The sequence below is a fragment of the Scyliorhinus canicula genome, chromosome 5, assembly GCF_902713615.1.
Source record: "Scyliorhinus canicula chromosome 5, sScyCan1.1, whole genome shotgun sequence".
NCBI classification, from domain to species: Eukaryota; Metazoa; Chordata; class Chondrichthyes; order Carcharhiniformes; family Scyliorhinidae; genus Scyliorhinus; species Scyliorhinus canicula.
In genome coordinates, this window is record NC_052150.1 from 10502223 (window position 1) to 10521594 (window position 19372).

At 50.1% G+C, this 19372-nt stretch overlaps 1 protein-coding gene across 1 annotated transcript in view; it reads right to left on the reverse strand.

Annotated features, from left to right (window-relative positions):
- The window catches only part of cpne4b (copine IVb), a 469926-nt gene that overhangs the window by 12387 nt on the left and 438167 nt on the right, over nucleotides 1-19372 (reverse strand). The window contains exons 13-15 of the mRNA XM_038796566.1: nucleotides 17175-17226; nucleotides 15745-15878; nucleotides 4813-5049 (exon numbers count right to left, since the gene is read on the reverse strand). Of these exons, the coding sequence (XP_038652494.1) occupies nucleotides 4813-5049; nucleotides 15745-15878; nucleotides 17175-17226 (423 nt within the window). The remainder of the gene's footprint in view (nucleotides 1-4812; nucleotides 5050-15744; nucleotides 15879-17174; nucleotides 17227-19372) is intronic.

Sequence of the window (19372 nt, forward strand, 5' to 3'; positions counted from 1 at the left end):
ATAATAAAGATCATTATTATTATTACAAGGTGCCGCATAAAAGACGGATCCAGAAGGTGAGATCACAGGGGATTGGGGTTAGAGTACTAGACTGGATAGAGGATTGGCCGACTGGCAGAAAGCAGACGGTCGAAGTGGGTCCTTCTCTGGCGAACTGTAACTAGCGGGGTGCCGCAGGGGTCAGTCCTCAGACCTCAACTGTTTACAATCTATATAAATGATCTGCAAGCAGGAACAGAGTGTAACGTAGCAAAAGTTGTGGATGATACTGAAATAGGTGGGAAAGCAGGGAGTGGAGAGGAGATACAGATATTTTACAGACAGACATAGATAGGCTAGGAGATTGGGCCAAAATTTGGTAGATGGAGATTAGTGTGAGGTTATCCATTTTGGCCGAAAAATTAGGCAGGCAAATTTATTATCTGAATGGAAAGTAGATTCAAAATGCGTCTGGGCAGAGGGATCTGGGTGTCGTTGTTCATGAATCGCAAGAAAGTCTGTATGCAGGTACAAAATGTAAGAAGAAAGGCAAATGAATGTTAGTGTTTAGTGGAGTATAAAAGTGTTGTTGCAATCGTATAGGGTGTTGGTGAGACCACATCTGGTGAGACGACATCTGGAGTATTGTGTCCAGTTTTGGTCTCATATTTGAGAAAGGATGTGGTGGATTTAGAGGCAGTTCAGAGGAGGTTCACCAGATTGATTCCGGGAATGAAGGGGTTGATTCCGGGGATGAAGGGGTTGATGTATGAGGAGAGATTAAACAGTTTGGGGTTATACTCGCTGGAGTTTAGAAGGAGAGGGGATCTGATCAAGGTATATAAGAGACTAAAAGGTATTGATGAAGTAAATGTAGACCGATTGTTCCCCCTTGTGGGGCAATGGTCACGGATATAGGTTCAGAGACGGTAGATTTAGAACTGAGATGAGGAGAAACTACTTTTCGCAGAGGGTGGTGAATTTGTGGAACTCGCTGCCCCATAGTGCGGTGGAATCTGAATCAAGAGGGAGATAGATATATTTCTGATTTCAAAAAATGAGTTAAAGCGATTTGGGGAACAGGTAGGGAGGTGGCTGCGAGACCAGGAAGAGATTAGCCATGATCTGATTGAATGGCGGAGCAGGCTCGAAGGGCTCAATTGCCGACATCTGCTCCTAATTCCTATGTTCCTAACCAAGCAGAACCCTGCCCATTAGATCGCCGGCCACTAATCTTTCAACCAGTCAAATCACAGATCTATCTTAGTGATGTTGTTTTGGAAATTAACTCCACAGGAAAAGCTACTCTGTCACATACAGCCACCATGACAGTTCCTCTCCCATTTTACCAGAAACCATTAAAATTGAATACATCATAAAAGCAGAAACAAATTCAATTTTTCCATCAACTAAGTTCCAACAATCCACTCCATTGTAGAGATGACCCTCCCATTTCGCAATCTAGAAATCTGTCTCGAAGAAAGGGAATAACGCAGTCACTTATCTAGTGAGCATGACTCTGTGTGTTGGAGACTCCCCTGAGGACAATTACAATGCATAACACTGAACAGCGCTGCTAAATTAGAAACTAATTTTTTGAAGTATTCAATTCACATTTTAAGTACTCCACTTAAATCAGGTCACAGACCGAAATAATGAATTAATTTTGTAATTAAGAACATTTCTGCAAAGATTCCGTCGACGGCATCTTCCAAAACTGCGACCTCTACCATCGAGAAGGGCAAGGGCAGGAGATGCATGGGAACACCAGCCCATGCAAGTTCCTCTCCGAATTACGCACCATCCTGACTTGGAAATATATCTTCATTCCATCACTGCCAGTGGGTCAACACTGTCATGTTAGAGTGCCTTTAAGAACAGGATGTTTAAGAAATGTACCTTTAAGAAATGAAGCTGATCATATTACTGATGTCACGGGGGGGGGGGGGGGGGGGGGGGGGGGGGTGAGCTCACTTCTGCTTTTTGGGAGTTTTAGTTTCAGTTTGAAGAAAGCTTGGGTGTGGCTGTGAGTTGCATTGCTGGTGATCTCTGCCATGAAGGACTATCTCTTAATCCTTTGGTGAAATCGGAATTGTAAAAAGGTCTCAGTATTGAATATAAATCTAATGTGCTTCTGTTTGAAGGATTTGTTAAGTCTTTTAGATTTGTAAAGGAACAGTTTGCAGGATTGGGTAGTGTATTATTTTCGGGGTTATCTTTGAAGTGAGGGGTGTTAAGAGGTCCAATGTTTATTTAAAAGGTTAATTTGAGTTCATGGAATAAACAATGTTTTGTTTTAAAAACCACGTGTCCATAATTGTAATACTGCACCTGGGGAACAAGCCGTGTGCTTCAAAAGCAACAATCCATTAAAGGTGGGGGTTGGTTGAACTCCATGATACATTTTGGGGTTCTTAAAACACCTCTCCCATAACAACACCCTGGAACTCACTCCCGAACAGCATTGTGGGTCCACCTATATTGCATGGACTCCGGTGGTTCAAGATGGTCACTTACCATCAGCTTCTCCAGGGCAACTAGTCGGCACTAAATGCTGGCCTTGCCAGCAATGCCCACATGTCATGGGTGAATGAAACAAATCTGGGCCTTAATACATATCAAGTGGGAATGCAAAGCTATTTCCAGAGTTCAGTGGCAAACACCTCCTCGCTCACTGATAATACCAGTTGAGTCGTGTTGCTCACATCTGCTCTTTCCCCCAAAGTTGTACAGCTCTCGCTATTCGTCCACTGTTAGCTGCCTGTTCCTGATGTGCCTCGTTACAGCTTTGTCACTCCCAGTTTACTGCAGATGTGGGCTGTCAGCTCCCAGTCTCTCACTGGCTTGTTGTCTCGTCCCATTAAGGGATTTCTCCTCAGAGTGTTAGAGTTGTGCCCTGATTGGGAGAGAGATGACCTGGGAAAACCATATCCCTTAGTTTCCCGAGGGACCAGAAATCTGCCTATCCCAGCCTTAAATATATTCAACGGTGGAGCATCCATAACCCTCTGGGATAGAGAATTCCGAAGATTCACAACTCTCTGGGTGAAGAAATTTCTCCTCCTCTCAGTCTGAAAAGATTGTCCCCTTATCCTAAAAAATACTTTTAACATTGAAAGAAAGACATTAACCCATCTCCTTTATAACTTCTCCTCCCAGTGGAGCAAACGGGCCTTTGATAGATTGATTACCTTTCCCTAGTATAGTACACAGTAACCTCTCTAGTCTGGAAATCTATTGTTCAGAAACACCAAGGGCGCGATTCTCCGGTTGCCGACGCCAAAATCGCGTTCAGTGACCGGCCAGAGAATCCATGTTTCCGACAAAATCGGGGGCGGTGCCGCTTTTGTGATGCTCCGCCCACCCCCCTCCAAAGTGGCGTACTCTAGGAGTATGTCGCGCGCAATATCAGCGGCCTCAGGACATTTCCTGAGTCTCGCCCCCCCCCCCCGATGTTCCGCCCCGACCGGCTGAGTTCCCGACGGCGTGGGTCCCTCATGGTATTACCCATTGGGAACTCAACGTGGCGATTGCGGAATCAGTCCAGCACCGCCGCAGTCGGGGGAAGGGCCGATCCGTGGGGGGGGGGGGCATTTTGGGAGATTGGTCCAGGGCATGCAAGCTGGCGGAAAGGAGGGACTATTTCGCGGGCCGGGTCCGCGTGCAGCCACCCCCCCTGTTGCATGGCGCGGCCCCTCCCACCTTACCAGAAACCATTAAAATTGATAACATCATAAAAGCAGAAACAAATTCAATTTTTCCATCAACTAAGTTCGACCCGGCAATTCTCCGGAGCGTATCGGCACCTAGAGCCGGGTGCTCGACGCTGCCGGCATGCGAGCCCCCAGCTAAACGGGGAATCGGCGGCCATTTTGCCCCCCCGTTTCCATGCCGACGTGGGGACATAGCCCCAGAATCGGAGTATCCAGCCCCAATTGTCCAGGAATGTTGAAAGCACACCTCAGGGCATCACATATTTTGGGAGACGAGACATGGAAGATACAATACTTGCTTAAGTAAAACAACTATTACTGCTTTATAACGCTTTATCGCTGTTCTACATTTTGGGTAAATATTTATAACTGCAGCAATCTCCAGTTCATGCCCTTGCAGTTTGTTATTCTTACGCCATTCGCGGATCCCGAAAACTCTGGAATCCCAAAATGACTTGGCCTTAAGCTTTCTGGACTGGAGAGGTTACAGGGTGTTAGTCCTCTGGTACTATCATTTTTCTCATAAAAGAGACATGTTGCTGAAGCTTTTCATCTTGCACTCATCAGGACAAATGCAAGAATGTCAAATTTCAAATGATCCACGCTTGGGCAGCTTTTGTGGATCCTGAGTACGCTAATAATTAGTCTGACGACTGATTTAAAATAATCAATTGAGCTCCTTTTGTGGCTCATTTATGCTTGCTAGAAGTGACATACATTCATACTCAGGGATCAGTTCTCTGCAAACAAAAGGAACATGTTCAAGCCTTGTACTTTTTTGAATTACCCGGGAGCTTGGGGAGCCTCTGGTTCCTTGTTGCTTGCTCCATGGCAAAGCCTCGTCCAATCAGAGTTGACTTGCCAACCAATCAGTACCCTTTTCAACCGCTTGAAATTTGACATTCTGCATTTGTCCTGCAAGATGAAAAGATTCAGCAGCCTGTCTTTCTTTTCAGCAATAGTAACGCTCCATGCCACTAGGTGGCTATTATTTGACAACAGGGGGACCCTTTGGCTGCTATTTGGCCAATTTGGGAAAGATCACTGCCAGATGATCCCTCCCACATATTCCGACCGGAAACGCAAAATCCTGCCCTTGAGGCTCCACATCTCCACTTACGTGCTTGAAGTTCCTGAATGGCACAAACTGAACGATGTCTCGTAAAACGGGTTCACCCTTCGGGGAGCGGAGTATCCCGTCGTCCCCATCTAGCATCTGCATGTCGCTGAAGTCAGCGTTTCCAACCCCCACGATGATCACTGACATGGGGAGGTGGGAGGCGTGGACAATGGCATCCCTGGTGTCGGCCATATCAGTGATGACGCCATCTGTCAGAATCAGAAGGATGAAGTATTGCTGTCAAAGAAAAGAAGCACATTTAGAATCACTGAGCGATACAGCACAGAAGGAGGCCATTCAGCCTATTTCGCCTATGCTAGCTCCTTAGTTCAGCTATTCAATGAATCCCCTTGCCCCGTACGCTCCTCAAAGCCTTGTTCAAAAAAAATATTTCAATTCTCTATTTTAAACTATGGAATCATTATCAGAAGAAAATTGAGATTCTCTTTGTTGTCTTCTGTATGGATATTAATGAGGAAAATTCCCTCTGTGGTTTACATATACCAAAAACACCAAGTCGTTGGCAGAGAATGTAAAGATTGTTTTGCCAAACTTGGTGCCCAGAGGGAACATTTCCCTTCAATTTATATGTAAACCCACGCCATGTTCTGAGTTCCACGTTTTATATCTTGTTATATTAAAACAGTCTAATCGAGATTCAGAATGTTTCTGTTTAACCCATTGCCAACTGTTACCATTTATAAATTGTGTGTCATTTTTTGATAGTCACACCTGCTAATGTCTTGTCAATTTCATTTTTAAGGTTTGTCCATCTAAATGACACTGTTAATGTTAAGAGTAACTGGCGAAGGTATTAATTGCCCTTGAGTATGTATAAAGAGGGGACAGATGGGACACTGTTTTTTGAGGTGAGAGCAGCGCGATTGAACAAGCCTCTCATTAAAGAAAAGCTCCGTGTTTTGGTTTCTACTTCACCGATCAGCTCGGGTCCTCTTCACAACATGCACGGCAGCATTTTACCTCCCCATCCACCCCTGGCCACACTCTGATGGAAACCGGGAGGAGCTGGGGGTGGAACAGTTAAGATGTGTGATTGACTTCACTCTTTCTGGCACGCTTAGTTTTTTAAAATTTTTGATCCCCAAATGGGTGATCGAAATGTCAGCCGTACGTTGGTTCAGAGGTCAGGACACAGCCACAGTTAGTTCCACTGCCGCGAGCTAATATTGGCAAAGCAACGGTCCATTCATGCTCTGGATGGATGGAATCATGGGATGGATGCAGCAGAAACAACGGACACCTCATCACTGACCCAACAGCAGAGGTCCTGGGCTCCGATCTCCCTCCAAGGAAATGGGGCGTTATTCTGCCCACGTTGCGCCCGGCACACATCCCACTATTCCCGGAGAATTGCAGGAGAGCCCCTAAACGTGGCTCGCGCCTGACACCGAACAGAGTGCGGTACTCCCCGGCACACGGCACCAGACGCGGCGTGAACATGTAAATATGCTGAGTCCATTCCAAGTCGGGGTCTCGCGACTCCCGGGATTCTCCGCCCTTGCAGGCACAGCAGGAGGCCGGCGGGAATCCCTACTGGCCTCCAGATCCGAGACTAGATGTGATGACCATTCCAGGGGGACTCAGAATCCATTGGAGTCCCTGGGTGGTCAGGGACAGTGAAGGGCAGTGGCCTGGCACTGCCCCCTGGCACCCTGGTGCACTGACAGTGTCAATACTGGCACTACTAGGCAGGGAGCAGCACCAGCTATTTCTGGGAAGTATTTGAGAACAAAGAGGCAGTCTCATAAAAAAAAACCTGCGGTTAGAAAACCATCTGTTCTCCTGAGTTAGTGGATCCCTGCAGAGCTATACAAATAAACAACAGTAATCCTCCCTTTGAAACTGCCTCGACCTGCCAATCAAAAGTTTTTAGGAGACAATTGTACATGGAATTGAATTTAAGCAATGCAATTCAAAGCTTTTAGCCTTTGAGGCATGCAAAAGGTCTTCAATACTTTAAAGGGCAGTGAAATTGACTGAGAAAACCACTTCAAAGGTTCCCACCACATTAAAGGGCATTTTAGTTTTACCTTCAACTTACAGATCTTTGAACTTGGCAGACTGACAGACCTCTCAAAGGGTTCAGGGAATCCAGATGGAAACACTTTCACATTATTGTGAGCGAACCTTAATTTCCAAATTCAGACTGTTTAAAGGGTTTAAAGGCTGTCGATGAGAAGAGCAGTAAACCACCCCCATCCCAGGGAAGGACGCCGGATCTGAGCCCCTCCAGCCCAGCACAAGTCCCCCTGTCCCCCACCTCCCGTGAAGGACCCCCTCGGATTGGCGGCAATTGGAGGGAGGGTACTCACCTCCTTGCCACCCTTCAGCATACAAGCCAAGCAGTGGCAAGGGGAGGCCCTGAAGAGGGGGAATTGGGGGGGGGGGGTGGCTGAAGAGGGCACTGGAGACTAAAGAGAGATGACGGGGGGCATTCCCAGAAATCCAAGGGGGCCTGCGGCAGCATTCTGAGATTGAGGCGCCCTATAAAAATGGCACTCTTACCTCAGAGGAGCCTGAATTGTCAGAGAGATTATGTCCTGCCCCTCTCAGCTTCCGCAAGAATCCCGGCGTGCCATAGAATGGCACTGAAAACCCAATCGGGGGTAGAAATATTTCTAAGTGCCATTTCATGGCATTTTGGGGGTTGCTGCGGGTGCCAATGGGAATCACTCTGTTCTCCCGATGGGGGGGGGGAGAATTCCCCCCAACACGCATCACTGAACCATAACTGCACAGGGTGTGTCCAGTGTCTGCTACCTTAGTGGAAGATGAGGGACAACTTGGCTGTGCCCATGACTCCCAGACCACGGAACACATCGCAGCAACCTGCCCAATAAGATCAATTGTAGGAGGCACCTCATTTCTCCACTCGGAATCTCAGGAGGCCGTCGAATGGGCAAACTGGACATCCCATAATAAACATTTCCCATCTTACAGAAGGAAAAGCAATAGCTCAACAATCAGCTGCACGCAAGTACAATACTCATTAAACACCACTTAATACCTGGCTTCCCTCAAATAACTGAAGCGCTATTCAACACGTACCTGACTAAGTCTCCATGATCATGGAAAATACTAACAGATTATCTCGGCTTTGGAATTGAAGGTTACATTGAGAGGTGAGTATTATTACTCGTTATAATTAAACACAGATTATACTTTGAAATAAGATCACCTCTCGTTTTCCTAAACTCCAGAGAGCACAGGTCCATTCTACTAAATTTCATCGACTCATAGAGTTTACAGCTCTTCAGCCCAGCGTGCCTGCAGCAGCCATTCAACACCGATCTATTCTCATCCCATTCCAGTCTGTAGCCTTGCGCGTTATGGGGTTTCAAGTGCTTATCTAAAAGGCTTCTTAAATATTCTGAGGGTTCCTGCTTCCACCGCCCTTTCAGGCAGAGAGCCAGCTTCCCACCACCCTCTGGGTGAAAATGGGCAGCACGGCAGCGCAGTGGTTAGCACTGTTGCTTCACAGCGCCAGGGTCCCAGGTTCGATTCCCGGCTTGGGTCACTGTCTGTGTGGCGTCTGCGTGGGTTTCCTCCGGGTGCTCTGGTTTCCTCCCACCAGTTCCGACAGACGTGCTTGTCAGGTGAATTGGACATTCTGTATTCTCCCTCCGTGCACCCGAACAGGCGCCGGAATGTGGCGACTCGGGGCTTTTCACAGTAACTTCGTTGCAGTGTTAATGTAAGGCTACTTGTGACACTAATAAAGATTATTATTGTTATGTTCTTCCTCAAATCCCCTATAAATCTCCTGCTCCTTATCTTCAATCTATGCTCCCTGATTACTGACCCCTCCACTAAGGGAAGAAGTTCCTTTCTATCCATCCTATCAATGTCCCTTGTGATTTTGTACAGCTCAATCAAGTCCCCATTGCCCTCACGTCACAGCAATCAATCTTGTGTGCATTTGTTGCACCTGTACAGAGGGACATATATTCTTCCTCCGGAGCGGGGATCAAAATTAGACGCAGTACTCCAAGATTGGCCTAATTAAAGATGCATAATATTACAGCAAGACTTCCTATCTCCATATTGCACATGCAATTTGCCTTCCTCATTATTTGCTGCACCTGCATGTTAATTTGCTTTCACTACAAATGCAGGGGAACGCCCTTTATCCCGTGTGATCATTTTCTTACGCCCTCTGATTCTACAGCCCTGATTGCATTTGATCATCGGCATAAACTCATCTCGCTTGGGCTGAGGTTGTAACTCCGGAGCCTCACCTAAATCCTGTAGTCGAGTCTCCTCTTACGTAACTGACCCGAGCCTCTCAGCACTGCAGTTGTCCGTTATAACATCCCCACTGAGGACTCGCACTCTCCATACAGCCCTCAGTTAGGCCCGGTTGGTTGTTTAAAGCCAACTCTCCATGGCTGTGCAAAGCCAGGTTGTACTCCTTGGAATTTAGGAGGCTACGGGATGATTTGATCAAAGATTTACGAGGAGCTGATGTGGCGAATAGAGAGAAATCTGGCCAGCAGGTGAGGGTGGGGAGGTCAGAGAGTAAGCGGCCTGAGGGAATGTCTGTCATGTGGGTTAGGTCCTTAATGAACATATGGAATGGCCTATTTTAGCCAACCACCCTGGATGGAGTAGTTAATTTACTGGAGGCCCAAAAGTTTATTAAATTTGTCAGCAATAGAAACGTCAAAATTAGGAGCAGGAGCAGGGTGCCCAGCCCTTCGAGCCTGCTCCGCCATTCAACCTGATCATGGCTGATCCTGTATCTCAACACCATTCTCCCGCGCCCTCCCCATACTCCTTAGCACCTTTAGAGTCTCAAACTCAATTTCTTTCCTTCTTAAATATATTCAGTGACTCGACCTCCACAGCCTCCTGCGGTAGAGAATGCCTCAGGTTCACCACACTCTGAGTGAAGTAATTTCTCCTTATCTCAGAGAACTGCCAAACCCAAATCCTGAGACTGTCACCCCTTTTATCTAGACCCCCCCAGCCAGAGGAAACAACATCGTTGCATCCAGCCTGCCCAGCACTGTCAGCATTTCATACGTTTCAATTAGATCCCCTCTCATTCTTCTAAATTCCAGTGAATAGAGGCCCATTTGACCCAATCTCTCCTTATACGACAATCCTGCCATCACAGAAATTAGTCTGGTGGACCTTCACTGCACTCCCTCATTGGAAACTTTATTCTTTCTGAGGTAACAAAACCAAAACTGCACACAGTGCTCCATGTGTGTTCTCACCAAGGCCCTGTACAGCTGCAGTAAGACATCCTTCTGTACTCAAATCCTCTGCAAAACCAACATACCATTTGACTTGGCACGGTGGCATAGTGATTAGCACTTCTGCCTCACGGCGCCAGGGACCCAGGTTCAATTCCGGCCTTGGGTGACTGTCTGTGCGGAGTCTGCACTTTCTCCCAGGGTCTGCGTGGGTTTCCTCGGGTGCTCTGGTTTCCGCCCACAGTCCAATGATGTGTGTGTTAGGTGGATTAGCCATGCTAAATTGTCCCTTAGTGTCCAATTGTTAGGTGGGGTTACGGGATTGCGAGAGAGTGGGGCCTAGGTAAGGTGTTCTTTCAGAGGGTCGGTGCAGACTCGATGGGCCGAATGGTCTCCTTCTGCACTCTAGTGGTTCTATGATTCTATGAGACTTCCTGAAAGCTTGCAGTACCTGTACGCTTGCTTTCAGTGACTGGTGTACTAGGACACCCAGGTCCCTTTGTACACCAACATTTCCCATTCTATCACCATATAAATTTGTGTTTCACCATCCAAAGTTGATATACGCTAAACTGCATCTGCCATGTGTTAGCCCACTCACTCAATTTTCCAAAAGCACAATCATACCTCTTAACATCATCCTCATCACTCACATTCCCAAAATGTTTCATGTCCTCAGCAAACCTGGGAATATTACACTTGCAAATTTGTATTCACAATGTATCTGTTTTATCCCCAAGATGCCCCACTCCGCCGGGGGCCCGGGTTCGGTCCCGGCCCCGGGTCCCTGTCCGCGTGGAGTTTGCCCATTCTCCCGGTGTCTGCGTGGGTCTCACCCCCCCACAACCCAAAGGTATGCAGGGTAGGTGGATCGGCCACGCTAAATTATCCCTTAAGTGGAACAATACAAAAACACTCAATGTATGCACATCTCCTCTCTATAGCCTGAAGGGGAAAAAGATTGGGGCTTTTAAAATGATATCGGCATTGGCTTCAATATAATTAGATGAATCACTTTGACAATAACAAGATCCGACATTTATAAGCACCTTTGATGTAACAAAATACCCAAAGGTTCTTCACAGGAACAAGAAAGCAAAATTTGACCCCCCCCAACCCCCGCGACACCTCAGGAGATATTTGGGCAGCAAACTTAAATTTTGGTCAATGAGCTAAGTTTTATGGAGCGCCTCAAAAGAGGAAAGTGAGACAGAGAGGGAGAAGGTTTGTGGAGGGAACTCAAGACGTTGGGGCCCAGGCACTGAAGGCATGGTGACTGAAGGTGGAGCAATTAAAATTGGAGGAGACCAAGAGGCTAGAATTAGAGTGGAGAGATCTGAGATCTCAGGGGTTGTTGTTTCGGATGAATCAGGATGTTACAGTCAGAACTCATGCACATAAAATTCCTAATGAGTTCCTCTTCAATAATGGAACAATATTGGCTTCCCTCCAAGCTACAGGAAGCAGCCGCAACCTCAGTCAGCTATTCAATAGCTATTAAATGTATTCGCCAGTAACGCAAGCCTTTTCCCCCCCTATTTCCATCAGCATTTTGGAAATTATTTCTGATGAGGCGCTGTTTGGTACACACATAATGCTGCCTTTGGAAGTCTTGTGATCTTCACAGCTCACCTACCCCAATAGATCTCTTCAAAAGCCCAATGCTGCTTTTCAATGGATTTTATTTCATGCTCATTATGGAACTGAACAAAGTCTTGCCATCATCACTACAATTGTCTGCTACCAATTTCCTCATTGTCATCCAGCATTCCTCACACTACCTTCACATGGGCCCAGTTACATGTATATGTCTGCTCTGTGTGGTTGCACAAACTACGGTTATATTTTCCGGAATTTAGAAGGCTTCTCCGCCTTGGATATCAGGGCAGGCGGTCTAGTTGCCCCGAGCGCGTTCGCATCGCCTGAAAGATCATGGTGCAAAGCTATGTTCACTGGCTATAAATGAAGCCTTCAAAACCCAAAGAGACCACCCACTCAAAGAGATGTAAGTTGCACTAAGTGCATTCCAACCACTCAAGCATGTGATTTCACTGCACTTACTTTTCTTTGATGTGGGCAATGTTTACAAACATTGGTGTTTCACCATTTAGCCAACTGAAGCGTGAAGGGATATGAATGATCAAAGCACAGATGGTTGTTACGAGCTATCAATCACAAACCACTATTTGGAAGCCATAAATGGATTGCAGACAGAGAATCTGTGGGAACGCAATGCAGGCACATGGAGCTGGAAGGTAAGTATTACAGCTATAGTCCTTCACAAAGCCCTGTCCGGACTGTTTTCTAGCTTCCAGACAAAGGTCTCTTTTATGGAGGAGGGATCTATGTGTGTGTGGTTCTGTGTGTGTGTGTGTGTGTGTGTGGGGGGGAGGGGGGGGGTCTGTGGAAGTGACTCCTTAGGCAGGGGGTCCCTGTGGAGGGTCCCTCAATCACAGGGGTTCCTATGGGGGTCACCATATTAGAGAGGTCCCTGCTGGGGGTCACCTTGTAACTGCGGTCCCTGGGGGCTCCCTTTGACAGGGGCCCCTGGGGCTCACCCCATTACAGACATCCCAGGGGGTCCGCCTATTTTAGGGGTCCCACGGGGCCATTTATTGCAGGAGTTCCGGGGGAGTGGGTAAGGGCATCCCTGTACTTGGGGGTATGGGGGAGCACCCAAGCAATCCGGGGGGGGGGCTGCCATGCGGTGGGGGGGCTGCCGTGCGGTGGGGGGGCTGCCATGCGGTGGGGGGGCTGCCGTGCGGTGGGGGGGCTGCCATGCGGTGGGGGGGCTGCCATGCGGTGGGGGGGCTGCCGTGCGGTGGGGGGGGCTGCTGTGCCGTGGGGGGGGCTGCCGTGGGGGGGCTGCCATGCGGTGGGGGGGGCTGCCATGCGGTGGGGGGGCTGCTGTGCGGTGGGGGGGCTGCCGTGCGGTGGGGGGGGGGGGCTGCCATGCGGTGGGGGGGCTGCCGTGCGGTGGGGGGGCTGCCGTGCGGTGGGGGGCTGCCGTGCGGTGGGGGGGCTGCCGTGCGGTGGGGGGGGGCTGCCATGCGGTGGGGGGCTGCCGTGCGGTGGGGGGGGCTGCTGTGCGGTGGGGGGGGCTGCTGTGCGGTGGGGGGGCTGCTGTGCGGTGGGGGGGCTGCTGTGCGGTGGGGGGGCTGCTGTGCGGTGGGGGGGCTGCTGTGCGGTGGGGGGGCTGCTGTGCGGTGGGGGGGCTGCTGTGCGGTGGGGGGGCTGCTGTGCGGTGGGGGGGCTGCTGTGCGGTGGGGGGGCTGCTGTGCGGTGGGGGGCTGCTGTGCGGTGGGGGGGGGCTGCCGTGCGGTGGGGGGGCTGCTGTGCGGTGGGGGGGCTGCCGGGCGGTGGGGGGGCTGCCATGCGGTGGGGGGGCTGCCGTGCGGTGGGGGGGCTGCCGTGCGGTGGGGGGGGGCTGCCGTGCGGTGGGGGGGGCTGCTGTGCCGTGGGGGGGGCTGCCATGTGGTGGGGGGGGGGGCTGCTGTGCAGTGGGGGGGGCTGCCGTGCGGTGGGGGGGGGGCTGCTGTGCGGTGGGGGGGGCTGCCATGGGGGGGCTGCCGTGCGGTGGGGGGGGGGGCTGCCGTGCGGTAGGGGGGGCTGCTGTGCGGTGGGGGGGTTGTCATGCGGTGGGGGGGCTGCTGTGCGGTGGGGGGGGCTGCTGTGCGGTGGGGGGGCTGCTGTGCGGTGGGGGGGCTGCTGTGCGGTGGGGGGGCTGCTGTGCGGTGGGGGGGCTGCTGTGCGGTGGGGGGGGCTGCTGTGCGGTGGGGGGGCTGCCGTGCGGTGGGGGGGCTGCCGTGCGGTGGGGGGGCTGCCGTGCGGTGGGGGGGGCTGCCGTGCGGTGGGGGGTCTGCCGTGCGGTGGGGGGGCTGCCATGCGGTGGGGGGGGCTGCCGTGCGGGGGGGGGGCTGCTATGCGGTGGGGGGGGCTGCCGTGCGGTGGGGGGGGGGCTGCCGTGCGGTGGGGGGGGGCTGCCATGCGGTGGGGGGGTGGGGGGCTGCCATGCGGTGGGGAGGGCGCGGTGGTTGGGGTCGATTTCCAGTACGTGGGGGGGGGTGCCGGCAGCGGGACCCCACTATCAGGTCGCCCGCCCCAGACGATGGCTCGATATCGTGATTGCCCCCCCCCCCCGGAATCCTCTCGTATCCCACACCTTGCATAAATCAGTCTTTTTGTTATGCGTTCATGGGACCTGGGGGTCGCAGGACCTAGCCCACCCCTAATTGCCCTTGAGGGTGTGGTTAAGATTCAACCACATTAGGGCAGCACGGTGGCGCAGTGGGTTAGCCCTGCTGCCTCACAGCACCGAGGTCGCGGGTTCGATCCCGGCTCTGGGTCACTGTCCGTGTGGAGTTTGCACATTCTCTCCGTGTGTGCGTGGGTTTCGCCCCCACAACCCAAAGATGTGCAGAGTAGGTGGAGTGGCCACGTTAAATTGCCCCTTAATTGGAAACAATGAATTGGGTACTCTAAATTTATTAAAAAATAATAAATGAAAAAAAACGATTCAACTACATTGCTGTGGGTCTGGAGTCACATGTCAGCCAGATCAGGTAGGGACGGCAGATTTCCTTCTCTAAAGGACATTAGTGATCCAAATAGGTTTTTATGACAATTGACAATGGTTTCATGGTCATCATTAGATTTTTAATTACAGATTTCATTATTGAATTTGGATTTCACCATCTGCAGTGGCGGGATTCGAAGCCAGGTCCCCAGAGCAATACCCTGGGTCGCTAGTTAACTGGTCCAATGACAATACCAGTACGCCACCGCCTCCCGTATTGCATGGCAAAAAATACGGAATTGCATCCTGCTTCACAACCACAAGGGGGCGGTAAAACTAGTGCAATCAGATCCGGCGGGAGAACATTGGGCAGGTTCTCTGTCCCGCCAGATATTTGGTGCTGCGCAGCCCCCGGGATTCTCCGTCTTGCCGGCTGGCCAATGGGGTTTCCCATTGTGGCCAGGCCCATGACGTCAGGAAAACCCCGGGCTGTGGGTTGAATCCCGACAGCGGAGTCTTCAGTCTCCCAAATGGAGAATCTGGGCCCCAATTCTGCTCCTTGGGGAGTCTAGGACTAAGAGAACAAAGTCTAAACTTTATTTTAATAAAGCCACTGACCTTTTTGAAATAACAGAAGTCATGCAAATAGCTCATAGGGAATATTTACCCCCTGGAGAGGGAACTGCTGCATCTTTAATCTAATGAGCAGCAGTTATTAAAGAAAATTGTGATCTTTTATGCTCCATAAACCTGCCTCCAGAGGCTCAGGGTAGCATTTTGACCAGCTACGTTAGGTCTGTGGGCCAAAGGGGAAAATTGCGCCCTACGGGGCAGCACGTTTACACAATGGTTAGCACTATGGCTTCACAGTGCCAGGGTCCCAGGTTCGATTCCTGGCTTGGGTCACTACCTGTGCGGAGTCTGCATGTTCTCCCTATGTGTGCGTAGGTTTCCTCCGGGTGCTCCGGTTTCCTCCCACTAGTCCCAAAAGACATGCTGTTAGGTGAACAGGACGTTCTATATTCTCCCTCTGTGTATCCGAACAGGCGCCGGAATGTGGCGACTACGGGCGTTTCACAATAACTTGGTTGCAATGTAAGCCTACTTGTGACAATAAAGATTATTATGATTTGGAGAAGCAAGAGATGGTCTTTTGCTGTTGTGTACCATGCACCATCCTTGCTGGGTGCTCACCGTTGCTTCCTTGGTATGCATCTCCTCTGAAGCTGAACTGGCCACCTTCTGGATAATCGGAGCAATGTTCGTCGGTCCATAAAGTTGGATTTTCGGTAGGCACTTCTGATAGGCTTCGACAACTCCTTGTATACCTTGTGGAAAAACAGAGTCAGGAAGGAGAATGAGTGTGTGGCAAACGTGATTGTTTCTATATTCTCCGGTACTTACTTACATCAGTTTGAAACTCCTGAGTGTCGAGTGTGGGAACAAAGATTCACAAAACCCTTGTGCCTCACCCAATGTTTCGGGCTGTTTGTGGAATCAGCACAGGATGGGCTAAGACAGTTTTTAGGTCAGGAAAGCATTGCAAAGGCTGAGAAGCTGAAGGAATGGGGAAGTCAGTCATCCATGGCTTCAGGGTTCGGGTCTGCTGTTTGGTCACTGTTCATAGTAACTAAGGGATGAAGCTTGGATGGATCATGTAACCATGGTAACGAAATCGCCGAGAGAGACTGGTGAACAAGACTGTGTATTCTTGGTTCCATGTTTCTAAAATCTGCATTCTGGTGTCTTTTTATGTATTATAATTTCAAGTTAATATGTAGGGTGGCACGGTAGCACAGTGTTTCTTTACAGCTCCAGGATCCCAGGTTCGATTCCCGGCTTGGGTCACTGTCTGTGCGGAGTCTGCACGTTCTCCCCGTGTCTGCGTGGGTTTCCTCCGGGTGCTCCGGTTTCCTCGCACAAGTCTCGAAAGACGTGCTGTTAGGTGAATTGGACATTCTGAATTCTCCCTCAGTGTACCCAAACAGGCGGCGGAGTGTGGCGACGAGGGGATTTTCGCAATAACTTCATTGCAGCGTTAATGGAAGCCTACTTGTGACAATAAATTATTGTTATGAAATGTTGGTGTCAAAGGTGGAATTGACATTGGTGCCTTGAGCGAGCCACAAGCTGGAATGTGAAGCTCAGTACCAGTGTTCTCAGGGCGAATCATGAACTCACCGAGAGAAAGCAGCTTGAATCATAGTGTGTGATTCGACTGAGAGCTAATGTTGGTTAGTGCATCATGAGCTCGTTAACATGGGGCGTGATTCAGCGACCCCGTGGTGCCCGGCGTGGTGTAGAGCCGGGCGCAATGGGTGACATGGGTCCCTCGCCGGGTGAGGGGCCGACCGCGAATCACCCGACTGCAGTCGCCGAGAAACACTCCACTAAACGCGGCCGCCAGCAGACATTAACCTCAGTGGGCTGAATCGCGCCCATGATGTCTGTGTTCAAAGTAAGGAAGGGAGAGAGAAGAGAAAACAGTCCAAACATCAGGACATATTGAGATGGAATCCCATTTAAATCTCCAAACACATATCCGTGCATTTGGCTTTTGGGAGCTCGGAGAAATGCCAAGGATATTTATTGGTCTGTCACTAGATGCCTGTGTTGGGTCTTACCTGCACATTCTGGATTTTCTTCATTAAAGTTGATTGCAAAGTCATGAGAGACCTGGAGATCAAAGGAGAATATTAGAGTTGACGGATGAAACATAAGTTATTGCAAGATCTTTCTTATTGGAGATTTGCAGATGCCTCACAATCCTTGCCACAAAAGTAAAGGTATTCATTCTGGTGAGGGACTGGAATCTTTAAGGAACAATTTCAGTATCCACTTCCCTTTGGTGAACGGTGCTGGGTTGGGGAGGGTGGACGGGGTGGGGGGGGGGGTTTATGTCATGTCCCCAATGTTTATTTTTTATTCTGTAAAGGGACGTGGGCATTCCTGGCCAGGCCAACATTTATTGCCCATCCCTAATTGCCCTTGAGAGGGGGGGGGGGATGCGCCCCGATCTTGAACCGTTGCTGTCCATGTTGGGTGGGATACACCCACAGTGTTCCTGACCGCCTTTCCCTGGATTTAGGCATGCACAGGTGACCTGTGCCCCAATGACATCACTGCGATAGGCCCGCCATTTTAACGAGCAGGCTAAAGCTCCACCTGTACTGGCCGTGGTCCTTCTGGATGGAGGGGGGGGGGGTCCGTTTCCAACAGGTCCAATTTCTTGCCAATAGATGGGAAGGGGGGGGGGGGGTGGGCGAGATTCACACAGGAGGGAAACCTAAACACAGCAAGGCCATTTGAACTTGGAGCTGAGTTCAAACAGGCACCATTTTGACTGTTCCAAGGGCCTTAGTTTGGGAGTCACGAGTTAATATACTTGAAGGGAGGAAAAGGCCTGCTTAAGTGTCATGACATAAAGCTTTTAAAGATCCCAGCTTTTTCAAACTTGAAAAATAAACCAGGCTTGTCAGTAAAAGTAAAAAATACACCAAGGCCAGAATTGTGTGGTCCCACCATGATGTGCCTCTCCCACCCCCACCCCCTCCACCACATGGGTCGGTGGTAGCGGCGGGCCAGTTAAATTGGCATTTACTTTGATGCACCCATAAAATCCCAACAGGTGGGAGGGACCGTAAAATCCTGGCCGATCTGCCGACTGTTTTGATTGACAGGTCATCTGGTGTAGGTTAGGAAAACAAATGACCACCTATTTCCCAGCTCCAACACAAATCTTTGTTGACATTTCCAAAGGGTTGCTATTACATCATTAGGAATTCTTGGCTGAGTTTCAAAAGCTGTATATCTCAGCAGAGGTTCTGAGTTCACAGTTTGATTGACAATTTAAATAGGCTATGAAAGGATTAGAGGATTAGCTGTCTGTCATGTGGGGTATGAATGGAAGTCAGTTTATTATAATAAAATATTAACCACTTGAGGAGATTTACGATCTTTGAGTGTTTTTTTTCTGAATGGGGATGTGTATGAGTATTCATTAGACTGCTGGAGGTTTATTTCTTTTTATCTCCACACCGTTCCTGAGGTCTGCGTTTGGTGGATACTGGGTGAGAGGCTATGTAGGTGACATGGGGGCATGTGAGAGCCATGGGTTGGCATGGTTGGCAGGGTAGCATGGTAGCATAGTGGTTAGCACAGTTGGTCACAGCTCCAGGGTCCCAGGTTCGATTCCTGGCTGGGTCACTGTCTGTGCGTAGTCTGCACAGTGTGTGTGGGTTTCCTCCGGGCGCTCCAGTTTCCTCCCACAGTCCAAAGATGTGCGGGTTAGATGGATTGGCCTTGCTAAATTGCCCTTAGTGTCCAGAAAAATGTTAAGTGGGGGTTACTGGGTTCTGGGGATAGGGTAGATACATGGGCTTCAGTGGGGTGCTCTTTGTAAGGGCCGGTGCAGACTCGATGGGCTGAATGGCCTCCTTCTGCACTGTAAATTCTATGATTCTATGATGGCAGTGGCATGGGAGTGTAAGGGGGCTTGGGGGTGTGAGTGGTAAGGGCTCTAGGACCTAATGATTATTGAAATAACTGGGGTGAAGTCCCTCAGAACCAGCCCATCTCAGCTATCAACTGCCTACGATCTGCTTCTGGGACTGGTGGGCTCGACCAAATCCGGCACCCAGTATCCCAGGGCGAAAGTTGGGTCTAACGGGGACATTAAACCGAGGCTGCTCTTCTGAGTGAGGAGATTCCTGGCTTGAGCTACCTGCCTCAGTCGTGAAAATCCCCCCCCGGAATCTCCATCTGCATTTGGGGTGTGGGAAAGCTCACTGTAAACATCAGACCTCCCCGCAAACCTGCCCCC